The sequence below is a fragment of the Cyprinodon variegatus genome, unplaced genomic scaffold, assembly GCF_000732505.1.
Source record: "Cyprinodon variegatus isolate N-32 unplaced genomic scaffold, C_variegatus-1.0 Scaffold340, whole genome shotgun sequence".
In the NCBI taxonomy this organism is placed as follows: domain Eukaryota; kingdom Metazoa; phylum Chordata; class Actinopteri; order Cyprinodontiformes; family Cyprinodontidae; genus Cyprinodon; species Cyprinodon variegatus.
The window spans coordinates 643660-666141 of record NW_015150793.1 but is presented as its reverse complement, the minus strand read 5'-3'; the positions used below and the strand labels follow the sequence as shown (position 1 = coordinate 666141).

The 22482-nt window shown below is 37.5% G+C and overlaps 1 protein-coding gene across 4 annotated transcripts in view; it reads right to left on the bottom strand.

Annotated features, from left to right (window-relative positions):
* Window positions 1–16402, bottom strand: part of sfmbt1 (Scm-like with four mbt domains 1) — a 29782-nt gene extending 13380 nt beyond the window's left edge. For all 4 annotated transcript variants that reach the window (XM_015385448.1, XM_015385450.1, XM_015385449.1 and 1 more), the window contains exons 1-11: window positions 16323–16402; window positions 7281–7406; window positions 7111–7205; window positions 6631–6874; window positions 5681–5769; window positions 4457–4709; window positions 2997–3094; window positions 2750–2851; window positions 2404–2563; window positions 2198–2280; window positions 583–709 (exon numbers count right to left, since the gene is read on the bottom strand). In XM_015385448.1, the coding sequence (XP_015240934.1) occupies window positions 583–709; window positions 2198–2280; window positions 2404–2563; window positions 2750–2851; window positions 2997–3094; window positions 4457–4709; window positions 5681–5769; window positions 6631–6874; window positions 7111–7205; window positions 7281–7305 (1276 nt within the window). In that variant the 5' untranslated portion in view covers window positions 7306–7406; window positions 16323–16402. The remainder of the gene's footprint in view (window positions 1–582; window positions 710–2197; window positions 2281–2403; window positions 2564–2749; window positions 2852–2996; window positions 3095–4456; window positions 4710–5680; window positions 5770–6630; window positions 6875–7110; window positions 7206–7280; window positions 7407–16322) is intronic.
* Between the last annotated feature and the right edge of the window lie 6080 nt (window positions 16403–22482).

Genomic DNA, 22482 nt, shown 5'->3' with positions numbered 1-22482 from the left:
ACACACATTAAGTACGGATAACGAATCTAATTAAAGCGTAGTAATGACAAACGCATAACTTGCTTTTACAAACTAATTAGTTACAGTGCTAGTTATTGCAACAGTAACAAAGTTACTGTAATGCGTTACCTAATAATGCCTGAGTCCCAGCACTGCAAATGAGTAACAGAGAAATTAAATCATTCTTTATTTCAATATTCAGTTTCAACATGCAGTATAAAGTGTCTATTTAGAAAAAAAAAAAGTAAATTAAATCAAAGTAACCCCTTGCCTCTTTGGAATTCAAATTTCTTGATTATTTTTTTGTTCCACCAAAGTTGCGATTGCTATAGCTTCATAAAATTACAGTGGATTCCGCTTATAGTGGTTCACTGATATAGTAATCAACTGCTTATAGTATTCAAATTGGCTCTGGACAAAGGTGATCACTATGAGTGGATTCCATTATTACTAAAAGAAATTAGAATAAATACAACCAACAGCTGTAAAAACTATTTGTCTTTCTAGTCAGACCAGAACCAAAAAAAAAGCACAGAAAAAAAATAATATCTAACTGAACATTTTCTTTCATGCCCCTCTCACCTTCCAGGCTGAGCCAAACGTACTGCCCTTTAACCCTCGTGACAGTTGCCACATGAATGTTCTCTGGTGACACTGGGTTGACGGCCTCTAGTTTCATGGCCTCTTTGAAGCTGTGTTCATACTGCTCCTATAAACAAAAATAAAAAACAAACATTGGAGTTTAACAGCTGATGCTTTACCCTAAACCAGCAGCAATAAAAATCCTATTCTTCTGATCATTTGTTGAGTAAACAAAAGCAAGCTAAATGTATACAGAAGTGGACAGATTTGGAATTTCCTCTGGTACTGCTGCTTCACGATCTAAGACAAATAAACAAGAAAAAATATTGCAGCAAATTTAATAGGACGGATCTAGAAATTCTTCTTTGACCAAGCTTGACTAAGCTTGATGATTCCATACTGGCTTCATCTCTTTCATTAAGCCCAAGCCAGGTTGAAGTAATTAAGTGAAATGAAGGTCTGCAGCTTTCCAAAAGAGACCATGAGGTCCATCACAGATTTAATGATTTGTTAATGAACTGACTAAATGCTTAAATAGGTTAAAATACACATTTCACAACCTTTTCTTTTAACTGAGAAAGTTATAATTACATGATTTATTAAAGGAAACTATTGACAAAAGGTGGCTGCACACTTATTTGATTATTTCAAGTATTAATAAAGGCTGATGTTTTGGGGGGGGGGGGATCCACCATCCCGTGCATGCAGCAGATGGGCTGGTCCTTAACTTAAACAAAGGACAAAGGGAGGCCTGTTTTAGAAAGAATCCAGGGATGGACAGGTTCATTCATGGCCTGAGCTACTTTGCCGCAATGCTGCTGAAGATGCAGTCAGCGTCACAGATCATCTTAAGCAATAGAAGTAATGTAATTTAGATAAAACATTAATGTAATTGACAGGCCCATTCGTAAAGCCTGTTATAAGCTTAAAGTGATGCGACCCTTTAGCGCCTGCGCTCCTCATATTGACAGATCTTGTTTTTTAACTATTGAGAGAAAATTTTGGTATCAGATTTGTTTTTTTTAACAATGAATAAATCTAATTCAATTAAAGGTTTGGCCTTTCTATTTTTTTTATTATAAAATAAGGCTCTTATAAGAAAAAAAAAATTCTCTGGCCTTTAAATCTAATGTTTTTCCAGTTACTTTACAGCTCTGCAGTAGATAAACCAAACATCAACAGTAAGTGGAACGATGTTTAATCTGTCATTACTAACAGGCAGCTCTAGACTCTGCATCAGATCCGTCCATATGTGAAGGTATTTACACCAGATTTAGATACCGACTATTAAAACTGCAGCTGAACCTTCAATAAGGCATGCTGTTGGTTTTCTGCTGTTTTCTTTTACATGTATCCAGTTCTTCCTTATGCAAAACATATGCAAAATGTAAATATATTTACTTAAATTTGAATATAATCATATCCCTGCATCACTTCATCATAATGATAAACAGCCCTGGGCTCCGCAGGACTTAGAGGAGTTTTATTAAATTTTTCATAAATTAATTTCTAGTTCTCGTTTAACCCGGCCTTAGCAGATAGAAAGAAAACATTAACTCATTTATTTGAGATCATTGAGCAACACAAGATGCCCAGTTTTTAGAAAAAGACTCACATTTGGGAAGCAGTGCTGAGGAGCGGCCTCGGCCTCGCACTGTTTTAGGTAGTCTGCCCAGTCAAAGTCGGAACCCTGGAAACCTGTTTGCAGTGGAGGAAAGACAAAAACAACAGGGGAAGTGAGCGGAGCTAAAAGAGAACAGAAGGTAGCATTAAAAAACAGTCAGAAAAAGATAACATAGGGATGTATTTGAAAGGGCAAACCTGGTGGTGGGCATAGAGGGAGCCCGTTCTTTAGACTCCACTGTGCTGGGAAGATCCCTGGACTGTCTCTGTGACAAAGGAAGGATCGTCCTGCCCCTTCCGGCTCCTCTATTCCACAGAGGTCGTCCATTGTCACCAGGAAATATTTCTCATCAAACACCTGAAAAACAAATGAGAAAATGCATCAAAGTCCAGACCTTCTCAGTCAGTTTTTCTTCACCCTAAACCATCCAATGAACAGTCTGTGGACCTCTGGGGTAATAAATATTCAAATATTATCGGTATAAACAAACAGCATACATCAGGAGGAACATTGCAGCACATGAGAAATGAGAAACGCTGTTACCTTGGTGACAGTTGCAGGCCTGATGGAGATGGGTGCAGCAGGGTCAACAGCTTCTAGTTTCATCCCTTCTTTAAAACAATGATCAGCGACAGCAGGCTGATCCTAAAACGACAAACAAAAAACATGCTTAGTGGGTCGTTTTCACAAACCCAGTTTGGACGTTGTTGCTTCAGAGACATGATGGAATTATCACTGATGTAATCCTAAACAGAAGTATTTTGTAAAAGTGCAGCGATGCTGGATTTACCTTAGCAAACTCTGCCGTCAGGGCTTCATCCTGAGGAAGGTAGGTAATCCTCTGTTTCACTTCCTCCCACTCTTCCTCAGTACGCAGCGCCAGCAGTTCTGAAGTAAATAAATACAGAAAAATCACCTGCTGAAGACTACTAAAGTACTAGAATATTACTGTTTGATAAAAAAAAACGATATTTCAATCATCTTCAGTCATACATCTGAAATTCACAAGATCATATGTAATGAATACATTATGCATGTTTTTGTTCCATGTTTGCAGCTAGAAAAGACCAACTGAGGCATGTTATTTATAATTTAGAGTTTGTTTCATGAGAATTTAAAGTAAATATAGAATAGAAGGATTTAAATGATATTGATTTTTAATATCATTACCCTGACTAATACACAGGATTACTTGTAGGAACAGCCAACATCTATTAGGTAAACATGATCATGTGCATGGCCTTAAATGCTTCGGGAGGCTATGTCCATGAAAACAACAGAAGGTGTGGAAGAAATGCAATCTCATGACCCCAGTTTGAATCTTTAGGCTTTAAACATCCACAAAAAGTCTTAACATTTATGTTATCACTGCATTTAGGCAACATATAATTGGAAAACCTGTGAATGTTAATGAGCAATGATTTAAGAATTTTTTCCTCAGTTTATTTGGTTTTTCTTTTTTAACCAAATTAATAAAATGAATCCAATTCATTTGGAAACTATCAAAACCTTTAACCTCAATCTGTAAAAATAACAGTTAATGCCAACCTGCCTTAATTTGTTCAATTTTTACTCAATATGTCCTTGATAATAATAGATCCTATGTTTCTTAGGCGCAGTGTTCCTGGAGAACCCAAAAAAAGAACCCCACAATTGATTTTATGCATCATCACACCTTTATTTATTTAAATTACCTAGAAAAACCCCCCAGCATTTATCCTTTTATAAAGTTCAACCCTCAGTTGGTTATGTATGAGAAAAATGGCTTTTAGAGTGAACCATTTAACACTGACTCCCTTAAGATAAGCTTTACTTTCAATTACCTTCTGTTTGTTGCTTTTATAAGCCGAGTCAATGAAGGTATAAAAAAAACTACAGTAAGAAAAAAGTCTGGCATTAAAAATCAATACACCTTCAGCTGTAGCAGCAGTAGAGGAGAAACCAGCTGTGTCAGGACATACTGTATACAGCCATTAGTTCTTTTTTTTTTACATTTTGCATACAAACAAGATTGTATTTACAGGCTGTAGTCCTGAAAATTACTCTGATCATGGGTGGAAAACTAATCTCAAGCTCTACTGGGTAACTACCCATTTATTTCACTGTAAGCACTGAAAAACAAACATACTTTCTTTGAATATGGTTGTCAATCACACCATAAACGTTATATTTATTTTCTTTTATAATTTTAATCGCATCCATTCGTTTTCCCTGTAAACGTAGAAGTTGACCGGTGTCAGAGCCGCTAACCTGACGGGGGCCTCAGGGTGCAGCCGTGCTCCTGGGCCCAGCCGGGTGGGTGTAGGCGTGGGTGAAGATAAAAGAGCCAGAGGGTTGCAGGTGTGTCTGGGAGGCCCTCGGTCCCCAGCAGGCGCAGCTTCAGCCTTCCTCCAACATTCTCCTCCACCTCGGCGGCCCAGGCCGACCCCGGGTCGGTGCCGTCCTGCAGCTCCACGTAACAGCCGGCCGTCAGCAGCTCCAGCGGGTCTCTGCCGCGTTGGGGCTGAGGATCGGGGGAGACGATCAATGAGAAGTGGACAGAGCGAGCGCTTGCTCGGGTACATGTGAACACACGCCTCGGCGAGGAGAGAATGCACTGTGAAGCTAAGCAGCAGAACTGAAGCTCAGTGGCTGACAGCCAACTAACAGCAATGAGAAATAACTTTCAGCATCATGGCCTCTGTGGTGTAAACACATGCTCAGAGAGCCCTACATGTGACCGACTGCATGTGAGCTGCACATGCCAGACTTCACTGCAGACATGAAGTCATTTAGTTCAGGATGAGGTATTTCCCAACAGGCATGCCCGACCTGAAAGTTGCTTTTTTTCCAGATTAACTATATGAAAAACTCAACCAAGTGCTGTCAGACAGAAAGTAAAACAGAAAGTAAAACATCACCATGTTATGTGAAGGCTTGTGTGAGTAAATCAGTTACTCTAATCACTGGAGGCTATAAACTGCCAGCTTGGTGGGTGTTTTTCTCCACAACCAAGCTTTGCAGTTGTTTAATAGAGCTAACATTTATGGTCTGACAAAAATGTTGCAACTTCAACAACTCTATTTTTAATCTCACAAGCTACATTAACATTGCAGAGATACAGAAGCTAAGTTTCCTTCCTGGCTGTGAGGATCTTGTGTGTTTAAAGTTGGACAGATGCTCAGAAATCCTGCACTGGAAAAAATCGAAATCTAGATAAGTCATTTTTTCTTAAAATAAGTGTATTTGTTCTTGGGTTGAGGAGATAAAAAGACACATTTTGCTAATGGAACAAGACAATGTACACTTAAAATAAGAAAACACAATTGCATTTTCTTATTTCAAGTACATATTATCTAATTATCTAATTTCAAGGTTAAAAAAAATACTAATTTTATTGGCGAACTATCTCATTTACCTTCCAAATTAAGGCTAAATACACTTAATTTAAGAAGTTTTTACTTATTTCTAGATGGATTTTCCAGTGTGCTTTACCATTTCCAGCAGACTGGCAGGCGCTCCGCAATCCTCAGCCAAGGCCTTCTGTAGCAGAGCCTCCCACTCTGGATGTTTTTCACGCACACCTAAAACAAAAGGTTCACAATGTTTAGGTTCGGTCTTTAGCGATTACACGCTCTTTTCTGCTCCCTTTTTTTGGCCCATCTTTACTGTAACTATAACGAGTAACAAGAAAAAAAAATTTTTTTATTATGTACAGTTATTTTAATATTTATTTACTTTAAATGTGATTTATTTATTCAAAACCAAACTTCTAAAAGCAGAAGATTATAAACCAGGGGTTCCGCACCTGATTAGAGGTTGAATGAAGTGCTAATGTCCTCATTATAACCCCAAAAACGAAATGTATTTTAAATGGGTTTGATTGATTTCAATTTCATTTGGAGATTAACTAACAAAGTATTTATTTTTATAATTTAACAAAGAAAAATAAACTAGAAGTGGCACATGTATCTATTCTGCTCCTTCCACTCTGATATTCCTTCAGCCAACATCCTTTAATCCTTCTTATAAGAAAAATAAGTAATTTACTCTCACTTTTAACACAGCTGTTTACCAAAAGTTGGTGGACGACATTGAAATCTATCTATTAAGGTTTTCTATAAGTCATGTAAATAAAGGAGACAGCAGTCCTGTAGTATGCGGTGCTTTGGTGTCCCTGAATGCACCATCCCCGTGGGAAAACATGACAATCAAATTGGTCTGATGGGACTGTATATTCTGAAAACAAATTAACTTTTTTTTTTTTTTTCTGATTGTTATTTTGGAGCCAAATGCAGCATAAGGCAGCCCCTAGCTGAGTCAGTGGTTTCGCATCTGAAGATACCTGCTTCCTGTCCAACCGCAGACACCCTTGTTCAGGGTTTTGACATCTTTTTTTAGAACTTATCTTGTCTGACTGACTTAAGAGTCAGTGAACAACTCACCTTCGGGGGGCCTCATGGTCTTGCCGTGCTGCCGGCTCCAGCCCAATGGGTGGAGGTCTGTCGTCATGATGTCGCACCAGAAGTCGGCGCGTCGGTCATCCTGGTAGCCTTCGTAGCGCAGCAGCAGCAGCTGGCCACATGTGGTGATGATAGTGGCAACCCAGTAAGGGCTGTCGGCCTCTGAGCGGACACATACCTCCAACTTCATACCTGGGGTCAGTCCTGTCTGGAGGCCCTGGTCCACCTGAGACATGAGTTGGATCACTTGATTAAACAAGGTTAAAATAAACTTGAATATTATAGATTTAATGGATTTAATTCTATCATCATATTAGAGCATAATTTGACTCTGAATTCTTAAAGGAATAGTACACCCAAAACAAACTGTTCCAAACTGCTCCAAACTGTTTTGGGTGTACTATTCCTTTAAGACAGCAGCATGGTAAACAATCACCAGTAACTTGGAAAATGTTCACCTACATGTTTGAAGGCGTGATGGGGCACAGCCACGGCTGCAGTCTCCTCCAGGTAGTCATCCCAGCTAAAGTCAGCCCCATCCTGAGCAACGTCTCCATCTGGAACACACACATTTACTCTCCTAACAACAAGTCCGACTTATGTGATCCAGCCGCTCATAGAGAAGTTCTTACCAGACTCGAGCGTCGCCTGGCTCATGCTGGTCCCCCTCAAGGCCGAGGCTCGAAGCTCTGAGAAGGATCAGTGCAGAAGAGATGTTTGCAGGCGACAGTGAGGGAATGACTCAAAATGGCTCCAAACTTTTGATAAAGAGAAGGATAGATATTAAGCCTTTTCAATGTTCTCTTCTGCACAGTGTCACTCTGTGTACTGCTGAACAAGAAGATATCTGAAGTCATTTTTCAACAATATGATATCGAGATGGCACTTTCCCTTCTCAGATAGATAAGCTGCAAACAAAAAGTGCAACAAATCTCTTTCAACAGGGATCAGTTGGATGCAATAAGCCATACAGAATATTGCATAAAGTATGAATAACAGAATTTAGATAATAGACCAAGAAAGTAGATTGCTGTTGTGACATGGAAAGAAAAGCATACATGGTTTACAGAATTTTTTGCAAGATAATCTGAAAAGTGTGGCATGCATTTGTATTAAGCCCCCTGCGTTAGCATTTAGCAGAAGCCCATTTTGGTGCAGTTATTTGCCTTTCTTTTAGGGTTTATTTCTAAGACTGTCAACCTGCTAAAAAAAAAAACAAATAACAAACAAAATAAAACTTTTCCTTTAGTCTCAAGTCTTTTGCAACCTCTAAGAAGTTTACTTCCATTATTATCCTGCAATTAGCTTCATCCATCTTCCCATAGACTCTGACCAACATATTTTCCCTGCTAAAAGAATCACCCATCTAAGCTGTGGATCTCTCCACTTTCTCCAGAACCACAGTTCATCCTTCATTAAAGGATCATCAGATCATTAAAGAAAGACTTAGCTTAAAGAAAGACTTAGCTTCAAAATGATCTTTTGCATTTGAACTAGAAATGTTCCGCTCCAGTTTTATATTGGAAATCAGTCAGTAATATATAAAATCAGGCAGAAAATGAGCATCGGAGTACATCAGCCTGATCTCTGATATGAGCGTGATGACAGAAACACTCCACTCCTATCCACCTCTCTTTAAAGTTTTAGGGTCTATTGTTGTTGACTTTGTTCTTTATTTGAGTCCTATCATTCCATCAAACACTGGATGATGTGTTAAAATATGTATGATCATGCTGATATCCTATTGGGTTAATATTGGTATTAGCCAATACTCAAAGCTTCTATATGGGTATCGTATTGAACATGAATACTTTGTATTGGGACACCCCTGATTCTAACAGCAAGCTTCTTCTAACTTGTTATATTCCCAGGGAGCAGCCAGAGATCAAACCTGAATCTTACAGAGAAGCTAGAGATTAGGGTGGTAGTGATTTGGAGCTTTCCATTGACAATATTAGTAAAATTTGACAAGTTAACTTTTAATAAAATAAAAATAAAAAGAGGATAATTTTATCATTATTCTAAAATATCCCTGTCTTCTTTCCCATCAGAAACAAACTTCTGAAATTAATGAAAAAAAAATTCTAATGTGCCAGAGATATGAATAATTTCTGGCTTAAATTCATCTGGGCTGCTTCTCTGCTAAATGTGAATACTCTAAGACTCCCTGAGATATTTCCACTTCTCCGCCACCCCTCTGAGGCCTCAGCAGAACAGCTGTATTTAAACATTACACACTCATATTCTTGATTTAATAATTGGGTGGCTTCTGATGATATTATATAGCATGGGAATTTATTTAAACCATGAGAGTCAAGAAGGATGAATATGAATGCAAACCAGATTTATCCAGATTTTACAACTGTGCATGGCCTTATTTTGATCCATCCCATCTAGAAACATCCTAATAAACTACATTTCATTTGTAGGATGTCTCAGTGTGAAAAAATGTGTGACTTCTTCAAAATGAGCCCACTATAAACACCACCGGAGGGACCTGAAGGGCCGAGTGGATCAAGACAACAAGAATTTCAGCTGCTTTAATAACCATTAAGCCAGATAAATGTGCGCTTGTTTCAGTCTTTGTGAAAATGCTAAATGAAGGAATGCTGCATTTATCACACAACGCTGCCAAATCTGAAGTTGGAACATTAATATTCCAAAAGCTTCTCTTCTGGCCCTGCACTTAGCACCTAAGTAGCACCCCAGATGGCTGGCAAATTTTAATCTCGCAGGAGTCGCTTCAACTAGCGAATAGAATATCTTTTGCAAAATCTTAATTGTAAGCTTTTTTTGTTTTTCCTTCTCGAAACCGGTGATGAAGACTCAAACATAGGCCTGACGTGAATGTGGATCGCTTTGACACATGGAGCTGACCCCGCATGATTGTGAAAAGCAGATGAAATCAGTTAAAGCAACAGGAGAGAGTGGCGTGAATGCGAAAGATGGGAGAGCTGGCACCGAGGGGAGCCGCTCCGTCAGCTCAGCTCCATTCAGCCGCGCTGTCAGCCTCGTCTTTGTCACATTTGACATCTCTATTAAAAACAGGGGCCGCCGCCGAGGGCCGACCCCTGCCGACCGCCGGACTGCCACTGCGACCCCGGTGCTCCATCGGGATCAGCGCCCGCCTTTCACCCACGACCCCGCACCAGACTTTCTCTGTCCTCTCTCCCCTCCCTCTGACAAAGACACACAAACCAGAGGTTCTCATTGTCCTGGGGGGCTGGGAGGGGGGATTGAAAAAGAGTTAAAAAGAGCAGCAAAAAGAGCTTTACAAACACTGGTGCATGGATTCAAAGGTTTAATTCTACAACTGAGGGAAAAAAACTAAATAAACCAACACTCCTATAAAGTTCTTTACGTTTTCAAGTCAAACCTGTTTGATTTTTCACTTTAGGCTGCACGAGCCGTAGCATTCTGCAGAAGTTCACCACAGCCTCGGCTCTACAGGCACACAGGAAGAAAAGCGACTTCCCTGTTTTGCACTCGGTAAAGTGGTCTGAGTGGACCACAGTTAGCAGCAGTCTGCCTAAATCTCACACCAAACGACACTCCCAACTGAACCCGAAAGACGAGAGGGCCAAATGCACACACCCACCCACACTCACACACAAACAGGCGCTCAGAGCCTACCGACATCCACGCAGCACATCCCCGTTCCAAGCACTTAACGAATCATAGTCTCATCCGCACTTAACATGCCATGAAGCTTTTTAGAAAAATGCTTTTTTGGGCCTCAGATGTCTCTGAGTGGGAAGCACGATCTGATAACATGAACAAAAACATCAGAGAACATCTCCATAACCTCTGCTAGGTGGCATCTGTATCTCACCATTAGTTAGTCTAAAACACCAGCATTTTCTCCTCTGATGCACAATTGAATAAGACTGTGGCTAAATTTACTTCTTGATGTTTTCAAACAGAAAAAGCGCATCTCATATCAGGCTGCTATGAGATGGTCAGATGATGCAAACCTTTGGTGGAACTACCACCATTTTTTCAGCATTATACCATGTAAAAACTGAATTAATTACACATGTAAGAAAATTATAATTTGATTATATTAATCAAAGAATTGTTGCCACTACTGCTAAGAAAATCTAATATATTGATTCTTAAAGTTCAAACCAGAGGCGGCTGCTGCTCTCTGAAACAGGGGAGGCTCAATGGCGTTAATTAAATACAAACGTCACATACTGCATTAAAAAATGTTGAAACACATAAAACACATTAATAGAATAGGGTAAAATAGCTTCTGTGAAGCAATCTGAAATATTTTAACTCTTTCCCTCTCTAATTATGAGAAAAACCTCCTCGCTGTCTGGCTAATGTCATTCAAAAATTCATAAGTATGTTTGCCAATCAGCATCAAGCAGTCAGCTTCACGACGCGCCCTGCTCCATAGACACCCTAAGTTCAGCCTCACTGGAGGTGACGTATTTTGCAGCGCTTTTCAATCAGAGCTCTTTCTTTTTCATTGCTTAGTTCAACAGACGGAGGCTGAAACCTCACCAGGGATTTCTCCAGGGCTGAAAAAATTAATCAGATTAATCTCTTATGCAAATAATCGTCAACTAATTTAGTGATTGATTAATCGTTAACTGGAGTATAGACTCTAAATCATGCCTTTTGCTGACAGAGCGACTCACCTTGAGCACCACTTATAGAAAAATTGTGAAAACAATATGTAAACATTTTGCATTTTAGATAAAAAACGTTTCACCTGGTTAAATTTCAAAAAAACTCTTCTTTAAGCAACACTTCACTATCCGATTATGAATCGATTAATAAAAAAAAAAAAAAAGAATTGACGGATTAATTGATTTGCTAATTAAACGTTTATTGTGGCCCTAGATTTCTCATTAAAAGCGTCCTGCTGCTCTAGGAGGGGAGATTGCGTCCGATAGCGGAATAAACAGCTGATTAATGTGCAAAATACTCATGAAATCAGGCACATTTCAGTTCATTATTAACGCAGTTTAAAACTATATTTATATCGTTTCACAATGCATATTTTAAAAATAATTTTACGAAATTTACAGGGGAGGTTAAGCCTCCCTAGTACTGAATGAGAAATTGCCACTGGTTCAAATTCTATTTATAATATTTATTTATTTTTTTGGTGTTTATGTTAATTAAATCTTTAGCTTTTTCTCTAAATCTAAATTCAAGTAGGACTGATTAATAGTCCTGCTCTGGTGGATCCTCCCTGCAACTCGCTGCACTTTTTTCAGTGAACAGTTTTATCCTGTTACGACTGTAAGGTGGCCCAATTTCACTTTCTACACCACATCCTTCATCTATGTTTCTGTTTTGACTTGAAACATTTCCAAACATCCACCTTTTCCTTTCCATTACAAACAACGGAAAATGACACCGCATTTCTTTCAGCCAGCTGCCCCGTGGTGCCCAGCAACAGGTGTGGGAGGGGGAAAATAAACAGACTGTTCTGAGAGGTAATCAGACTTTGATGAAGACATACTCTTACTAATGGGTTTTTCCAACCCTTTAAAAGTTGACAGTATGACTTTGCACTTTAAAGTATATCTGATTCTGATGATTCTGATTAGATTATCTTTCTCGTCATGTTTTACTGTGAAAAAAATAAAGTCAGACGTTTTTAAATAAGACTGAATCTAATCACTTTGAGCTGTTTGGCATCAAAATTGCACATTTTTTTAACTGCTGTTGAAACAAACCCCTTGCACTGCAATGTAAAGTATCTTTTTTAACTGTTGTCTTTAATCATACACAGAGAAGTAATAATTACTTTACAAATAAGTGTTTGTATTTGGATTCATTTACTTGCTACTATACGCTATACTTTATTGTACGCCATGTGCCGTCACATAATATACTTTTACAAAACTTCAGTCTGAAAAGAAAAAGTCTGCTTCTGTTATCAGCCAGAGCACGACGTCGGCTAAGATGCAGCCTGTTCTGTCGAGATTAGAGTGTGGAGAGACAATCATTCAGACTTGGAGAAAATGAGGCTGCTTTGTAACCATTTAGTTCACCACAGATGAAGTTGTGCTTTCATATTCTTAACTCTTTACAATAACTTGAAGTACTCAGTAAGATCGACCAATTTTCAGCAAAATGCACAGCTTTCTGTCAGCAGTGCAGGAGGGGAGACAGTGAGGAGCTAAGGGAAGGAGAGTCCCTGCACTGCCAGAGATGTTTTGGTAGCAGTCTGTTACATGACCAGAGTAGGATTTGGCCAGAACATGGTGCTCCATTTGTCAAAAATGTTCAGTGAGAAAGCCAACTTTCGAGATTTTTTTTTTTTAATTTTTTTTTTAAATAGCTTGAAAGCATTATAGGGAGAAGTAAACCCCTAAGAGGTCAATTTGAGACATGAAAGGAGCATTCTATATTATATTTGAGCTCCAGAGAGAAAGCTTTAAAAAAAAAAAAAAAAAGGCTGCAAGCAAATGTTCCACTGTTAGCAATTCATTACTAAAAGCTTTGCAAAAGAATAGAAAGTTTGACTTAAACTGACAGGAAAGTATTGGCTGCAATGGTGCCAAGGTTAATCCCCCACCGCAGAAAGATCCCTTCAGCAGAGTCACAGTTCTTGTCGGCTTTTGTGTTGTTGCATAGAAACAAGAGGCATGCTGCTATAATTTCAGAAACAACAGCTCCTGGATGAAAAATACATCCTCAGAGTAAAAAAAGGAAAATGATCTTCTCTGAGTTCAGCACCTTCAGAAATCTTTCCTTAGTAAAAAAAAAAAACACATTTCTCAGATCCTGCAGCAGTGATGACCTAAGAGAGAGATGTTTTGTTTTTGACTTTGATATAAAAACTGTCATATGACCAGAGATGTTGTGCTTTTGCATCAGTTCAGTGTTTTTCTCAATAGTCCAGCATGTGACCAAATAGATTAGAAAAGCAGTACTAAGGTCCAACACAACGTTTTAAATTCTAACAACATCAAATTTTACCATCATAACAACTCTAGAATAGCCTCAGATTTTTTTGCCTTCGTTTCATCCTAAAGAGCAACAAGTAATGCCGTGCTCCCCTCCCCCACCTGTTACTAAATACTGGCCCAACAGAGACTTTAACCTTGCTTAATGGAAAGCCCAATTTCTTTGTTTGCCAGTTCTATATGGTGTGGAAACTAAAGAAGACACATCCGTGTTTTTAAGAAGAAGCTGATTTATGTTGAGAGTTAAGCTTTTTCTGCTAAGCAACTGAATGCTTAGCAGTTAGCCTGACTAATTAACCAAACAATTTCACTGTATTTTGTTCTATAAAGAGCAGTTCCAGGTAAGGCTAAATTGGGAAGGTGCGCATCTAGTGTTTGCATAACTACATGCAGCAGTATTAAAATACCAGATACAAATGCTTTAATTTAGCTGAAATGCCTTATTATTTAGCCGAAGAATATATAATTGTTGCTTTTCAACTTTTAAAGAGAGGCAAAACGATGTTATACTTTTGAAAAGGTTTGTATTTGCAAATAAAGGGTAAAAATGTGTTTTTTACTTTTTCATTAAAAATGATAACACCATAAGAACTACAGCAGACAAATAAAAAAAAAAGGGATTGTATTTCTGGAAATATGATTTTTTTTACTAACAGGAGAATATTTTTCTTGGCAAATCCAGTTTTCTACAACTTGTGACCTTCCATGTTGTTTGTTTTTCCTATAGTCTAAAACAGATTAAAATAAATTAAATTGGAGGTAATAGTTCAGAGCACTTTTCTCTTGTTTATTTCACAAAATAGCTTTTAAGGAATTCAGATTAAAATGTACCAAAGACATTTGGAGATATAATGCGTTTATTAAATGTGAAAAAAAATTCATTGACATGCCATCACTAATCAGAAACACTGAAAGGAAAAAAAAAGTTGTTCCAACTACAATATCTTACTGATTGATGCTGCTGTAGTTTTAAACAGAGGCGTAGCCAGAAAATCCTAATAGCGGTGGCCAGTCAAAGGCAACAGAACCTCAGGGTCAATCTACACTGTTTCAACAGGAACAAGCACAACATCCATATTTTCTAAATAAAGACAACCTATACTCCCCTGCAGTGTTGGCTAACAAATAAACAGATATATTTAAACATCTATGCTGTGTAAATAAAAGGTATAGTGGACAAAATTCTTTCAGGTTTGAGTTCTGGGGCAAACATCCACATTAAATGATTTTTTAAGTTATTATTATAGTATTTATTTATCTATGATTTCACTGAAGGCCTACAGACGCACATCATTTTATCTTTACCCCAAATAATTGAAAATTTAGTTCTGAAAAGAGCATGAATTCTTTATGTATCATCTTTAATGTTTGTATATTGATGTGCATCATTAACCACAGTGTTTCTGTTGTCAAGTTAATATATGAAAAATTTAAATATTTAATAAGTTTGAACATTACCCTTTAGAGTATTACTGCTGCTACCGTCTGTATTAGAGGAAAAAAAATGGTAGGGGTGGCCACATGGCCAGCCCTGGGCCCCCATCTAGCTCCGCCCCTGGTTTTAATTCATTTTGTTTACTTTTTTTTCTATAATTATTATATTTTTTATAATCGTAATTAAAACATTACCTACACTTTAATATGTAAAGATGTTTCACTTAATAAATACATGTTTTTTTTTTTTTGTAAAACTCAATTTACTAAAATAGCTGATAAACTATATGAAACATAAAGCAGGCGCCCTGAAGTGTTGATATCACCTCATATGAACATTTTTAATAAGCTCAACTTCCCCCAAAAACATGATATGAACCTACTGGTGCTTCTAATCGCCATAAGTTTGCATATTCAGACACAGTATCAGTCCATGATCCTTTAACCCAAACGACCACATGAAAACAAACAAAGAAAACAGCATTATTTGCTATTTTCTATCTAATAACAGGCTGGATGCACTTTGCAGAGAAGCTGCTGTGGGTCTGAGCAGCGCGCTGCCAGCGGATCACTCAAGTTGCACAATAGGGAAGTTAAGAGGCCACATGAATAATCGCTTGTATTGAGTCAATTTACAAAATGTCAACAGTTTAGATCTTACTGGCTTCTAAAAACCCGCGTTTAGTTTATGTGTCTTTTTTTATTTTATTTTTTTTTAAGCCACCGTCTCGGGGAAAAGAAAACAAATCGGATAAGGTCGTGCAACCTTCATTATGTAAGACTTCGACGTTAGAAATATATTTTAGTGTCCGAGGCAAAAATAAGTGGAAAATTCCACGCAGTCTTTAAACTGCTTTATGGTTGCAACGGTTAATGCGTTGAAAAATACAGACAAATGGGGCCAAGATATATATATATATATATATATTTTTTTTTTTGCAGACAGACCAACACTGCGCTGACGGTCCAACTTTCACACTGAGCAGAAAAAAAAAAAAAAAAACATGACAACGATAAAAAACAGCCCCCCGTCCCGAAAACTGCCAGGGCCGTGCGGGACTCTTTGGACGCATGCTGGGACCGACTGTGTCCGAGTCAAGTTACTGAACGTCACGGCTGCTGGAGCGATATATAGGAGCAAAGCTGGGTGAGCAATAAGGGCGCTTACACTCGACCGAAGCCGACTCATCTTTTTGAGAGACGGGAAAAAAGGCGAAGGCGCCCCCACTGTAAAAAACACCGTTAATAATACGTGAAAAACAACACAGAGTACGTGAATATTTAGTCGCCAAATTATCCCCTTACCGATAAGTAGTTTTTCCAAGTCGCTTTTTTAGATGCCGTTTCTCTTCGCCTGCTCGCTCTCGCAGCAGCGTTAATCCAGCGTTAATGAAAAAAAAACGGACTGCCGGCGAAACCTTTCAAAATAATAGGCTCGCATAGCTAGCGCTGTAGAGCTTGGCCAAGTAGCCCCCGTGGAAACAATACGTCGTTTCGCCGCCATCTTGTGAGTGGCAGGCCGTCTTAAACACCTAGCAGAGGTTTGGTTTAAAAACTATGGAAGCCTACGGAAGAGGGCCACTGAAAAAAAAAAAAGTTAACTGATATGTAACTTTTATTTTAGTATAATATGAGAGAAAAAAAAAAAACTTTTTTCTCAAAATTCTGACTGAATTCCGACAGCTGACATGTTAGCATCTAGCCGCAGCCATGTCTGTTTTAGAGACTAAACTAGCTCTCTTGATTTAATTACCTTCTGCTCTTCCATTAATGAAATAGCATCACCGGGGACCCCTCGGGCACGTAAAAAGTTGCCTAATTGCATCCTTTTCCACTAATGTGTTACTGACCCTCTCAAACAACTCAGATCTTCGTCAGTGAAGCTGAGTGCTCCCACATTTCTTCCTTAATGGTGCCTATCTACATTAAGATCCAAAATTCTGAGAAGTCAGAATTCTGAGATCAAAGTCAGAATTCCGTGAAACACGTCAGAATTCTTAAATCAAAGTCAGAATTCCGAGAAAAAAAGTCAGAAATCTGAGATTAAAGTCAGAATTCTGAGAAAAAAAAGTCAGAGTTCTGACTTTTTTCCCCATATCAACCTGAAATAATATTTAAAAATCAGTTAACTTTTTTTTTTTCAGTGGCCCATCCTCTTCAATTGAAGCACGCTTCTGCCACATGAAAAAAGCCAAATATAAAGTCATAATAAGATTCAGTTGAAAGGCAAATATCTCATAATTATGAATTTGTATCTCAATCTACCCCATCAACGAAAACAATAGCAATGAAAATAAGGATCATCATATTTTATTCAATATATACTGATGTCACAGTCCTTTTGTTTCCAACACTGCTGAATTGCTAAAGTTTCTTATACTTAGTTTATTCTGTGATGTTGAATAATTAAACAAACAAAACATAATTACTATGATCTCTTATACCAAAAAGATACCAAACCTTAATCTTTAATTTTCAACAGACCAAGAGTTTACATGTAAAGTGAAAATGTATTAATTACTGACAGCTCTAATAACACTTAAGCTTAAATTTTAAAGTTTTAGTTTAGAAAAAAGTCAAATAAATTTCAATCTGATGGATATGTGCAAAACCACTTTTTTACCCTTACAATCCTTTAAGAGAAACCTTAAATTGATTTATACCCAGTCACATATGATTTGTAGCACTCTTGACTTCCGTGGAGAAAATGGTTCAGTTCCTTGCTTGGATCTTTTCACCATTTTCTCCCAGTGAGAAATAACTAATCACATATCCTGATTGGAGTTTAAAATATGTAATATTCCTGAATTATGATTTCACATTGACCTAATATTCAATTATTTAATCTTCAAATAAATATTTATGTAGAAACTAACTGTTTAAACTGTTTTTCTTCCTCTGCCAGTTTTTTATTTTATTTTATTTTTTTTTTACAGGTAATTAAAATTAATATCTCAAACAGAACAAAAAAAAAGTTCACTGTATATCAAGATAATATAAACATTGCCCAGCTTGAGTCAAAAACGGTTTGCAACCTACCTCTTTCCATTATGGCGGCGAAGTTGAGTCTCGTGCAGCTTCTACTCCTCGACATCTACAGCTCCAACCGTCGCTCGGGCAACGCGCGGGGCTTTTATTGTGGCGGGTAGTGTCGCCTTACTTCCGTTAGCTTGACGCACTTTTCTTAAACGACCTCATTCCAATATGGCACAAGTGTCCACTGCGCATGTTCTGCCGCCTATATGCCTCTGAGCCTGGCTTCATCATCATCATCATCCCGACTTCCATCTTCACACACACAATAAAACAACTGACAAGCTGAGTGAAGACAGAAAATTATAAGCGTTGAAAATAAAAGAAACACCCCGATATCCCCCCACTGACATTCATTTACTGAAACAGTTTAGGCCGTTAGAGGGCTTTGAATTCCCTGGTGGAATCAAGACTTCTAGTTGATGGTTCAGCTAAAATAAATTAGATACATATAGGTTGATCGACCCACTTTCGATAACTGTTGGGTTTTTTTCCCCATCCAAAACACTTCCTGATAAACAAGTCGATAGATTGCTGTTAAATATGAAGGAGTTGCTTTATGTTTTTCTTTTTTTTTTGTGAGATTTTACAAGTGCATAAATGCAGCCAGAGGGCTTGTGTGATCTATAAAGGCAGGGTGAGTTTATACTTTGAATTAAATAATAATAACGCCTCATCAAGGAAAAAAACCTATTATAACCCCGCACAACACGCTGCACATGGAAGGCAAGTCGGATTTTTTTTTTTTTCTTTTTTTGGAGGAGAGGGCGGGAGAAACTGCTGGAAATATGCGTTGACAGTGTGAGTGCAGCGCTCAAAGTCCATCCATTTATCATTACAAACGAGCTTTCTCAACCAAATAAGTGCATCTTCTCCTCTGTGAGAGCCGCTCCTATAGAACCGCGGAGCTGAAACACATTTTGTCGCTCGATTAGTAGAAAGGCTTCTGCTGAAAGAAAGAAAAACCTTCACAATAGACCAACCCTTCGCCTGATATGACAAAAGGGAAAGAAAAGAAAAAAAAACACAGAGCAACGATTTTCAACACACTGGGGTTGAAATAACCATGAAAAAAGTACTGGCTGTGCTGAAGCAAGTGTGGTTTAAACTGCAGAGATCATGGAAGAGCTTTAATGATTTAATCAAAAGGGAATGTTTTATCTCCTAATTTTTTTTAAAATATATATTCGACAAAAGTAAAAGGTGCTGTTTTTGCGAAGCCACCAAATAAGATTCAGATGTTTGCAAATAAGCCCGTCATGTAAAAAAAAAATAAAAAATAAAAAATCTATTATGGGCAATGCCATTTTATTAGAACAAATATAACATTGTACTTCAGTTTGAACCCTATAAACATTTCCAGGGACAATATGAAATATTGATAAATAGAAACATGAGGTTCATGCTTTAACGCAGCCTCGGAAACGACAGTTGTGTTTTTTGTTAAACATAGGTAAGATCCCGCTGGTACAGACTCAGAGGATGGGGACTGTGCACACACACGAGGCGAGCGCGCTGCGAACACGTTTCTTCCTCCGCTCACCGCAGCAACTCACTTTGTGACCACTAGATGGCAGTGGTGTCGGTGTAGTCTTTATAAGTTAATCTCAAACAATTAGAATATAGTGAAACGTAGTTTAAATAAATTCAACTCATATGTAATATATCTTTATTACACAGAGTTAGCTATTTCAAGCTATTTCTTCATGTATTAATCATATTATGGCTTACTGTTAATTAATGGCATATAAATCCTTTTGAGTGTAATCATTCATTTAAGTTAAACACCTAATTTAAGGAAAATGACTTGACATATTTCCAGAAGTGATTTATTGTCATCCTTCACAACAAAATGTTTAAATAAACTCCTTTTTTACTTTTCTTTGCAGAATTTTATATCCAAGCATCTTCTTAGAACAGTTAAAGGAAGAAAAAAGTGGTATAGGAAAAGACTCACTGGCAAAGAGATAACTGCCACTTTAAGAGGATTTTAGGTAAAATAAATTCAAGAATTTAAGGAAAGATTAAAGCAAAATGTTTACAGCATACATGCTTCCTTCTGCGGACAAACTTTATAGAGATTCTGATTTTATAATGACCGTGCTGTTAATAGACGCTCTTGGCCTGACTCAATAGAGAATCCTTGGGGTGTTCAGTGAGAGAGACCAGTTGACATGAAGATTGATGTCAAATATCAAACCAGGGGAGCAGTGCCAGAGGCTGACTGCCCCCATGCCATGCAACACTGATGCAGCAATTAATGCATCAAAATATTGATAAGAAATATTGACTGCATTGAGACAAACACACATTTTAAGCCATCTTAGTTATGAAATGCCGAGTGTGAGTTTGTATCACCTCTAAGTCACATTCATTAAAATTAAAAGAAATAAATTAATGAATTGTTTCATTCTGGGGTCTTAATTTTAAGGTCAAACTGATGTCTTTTGGAGTGCAGGGGGCGCTCCTAAACACATTCTATGACTCTGTTGTGGCTTCAGCCATCTTCTATGGAGCTGTCTGATGGAGCAGTGGCTTAACTGTAGCTGAGAGAAAGTGGCTGGATCAGGAAGGCCAACTGTGATTGGATGCCCTCTGGACTCAGTGCAGGAGGTGGGAAACAATAGGATTCTAACTAAATTAACATCTCTGTTGGATAATGTCTACCACCCCATGCATGAAGCTGTGCATGAAGCTGCAGAACTGGAGAGCTCCTTCAGTGACAGTCTGCTGCACCTTAAATGCACCAGGCAGCGTTATCACAGATCTTTCGTCCCAGCAGCTGTAAGACTCTATAACCATCACTGTTCCCAACAACCTCAATAAATTGTTAAATTCAGGCTCATTTTGCAGTTTCTATCTTAGTCTGTTAATATTACATTTTTTAATAATTTTGCACATCTCTGATGTTGAAATTTTCAAATATCCATTACTGTAACAATGTCCATAGCTGTATATTGGTCATTTATTCTCCGGTGCATAGTTTTTATATTGTTAGAACTCTTTACAGTACAATATTTTATTGTTGATGTTTTAACTTTTCAATTATGTTATTCTTATTCATTTTTCTAAGGTCCATATTTGTGTGACCATTTTTTCACATTGTGGGACAATAAAGGGATTTTCTATTCTATCCCATTCAAAGTGTAATGAATCTATGTGAAATAGGAGTTTTACTTTCCAAAATTAAAAAGTCAAATCATTTTCACAATATTCTAATTAGGATGTTCCAATGTTGTAGGTTTGACCACATTAGTTTAATAAATTTTATTTATTTTTTTTAGGATTCAGGATGTAAACAGTCAAACCTACAACATGTGCTTTGGTATATGTGTGGGAAAAGAACAGTGACCAGATTTGAAAAAGTGGACACTACTCAACTTTCAAAGTTATTCAGATTAGCTTGAAAACTTACCACAATCCTAGATTATTTATAATTCTGGGCTATTCTAACAACAACAAAAAAATCCTATATTCCTAATAGTTTTTTGACTTGTATTGTGACCGTTTTCCTTCAGAGCTGTACGTATTAAACGTTTGTAACTGCCTTAGGACAACAGATGAAATGTAGCACTGGTGCTAACTGGTATATTTATATTGAAGCATTTGCAGACACATTGAGTGATGTGCACTGTCCTAATTGAAATTTTATAGAATAATATCTTGGAAACCTGAGAGCCACTGTAGACAAAGTCAACTAGGCTGCTAACCACAGTAGAAACATTATTTCCTGTTGAAGTAACAAATAAAAACATCCTCTCCTTTAGCCAGTTAGAGGAGCCACCATGCAATAAGTTGATGATGTAAAAGTCGACCTTTGAACTCAAGAGGAACATGCACAGGAAAGCAGAATTTACTCAATTATAGTTCAATCTCTATAATGCATACATTTCTCATACTCTTTAGTTCACAATTTTCTTAAGATAGATTTACATGTCCAACACAATTTCAGGAGAGATTTAAATGTAAACTTTGCACACTGCCTCAACCACCCTTAGAGGAAATCCAGAGAAACACAAAGAATATGAAGGAAACAGGTTTACAGGTATATTTATTTAGAATCATTAAGAAAAGATGAAGACGTTAAAAAACGAACTCCACTAAACAGTTATAAACAAATACATGCTGATTATTTCATACAAAGTTGTATTATGTTCTTATTAGATAATGACATTTAAATATTGTAACATTAATGAACTGTTCCTTGATAGAAATGCCACTTCCCTTATAAAATAAAATCCTTCATTACATACAGATGTACAGTCGCAACATTTAACAGGCAACAACTTTTTGCAGACTGAGCCTCCTTTATCCTTTTTCTTAATAAACTGTGTGATATTTACACTTTTGTTTTTAATTCAGACTGGATGTCTGATTGGAAAAAAAAGGCAATGAATGACACTGAGGAAAGCATTTCCAGTAATTTTTTTTC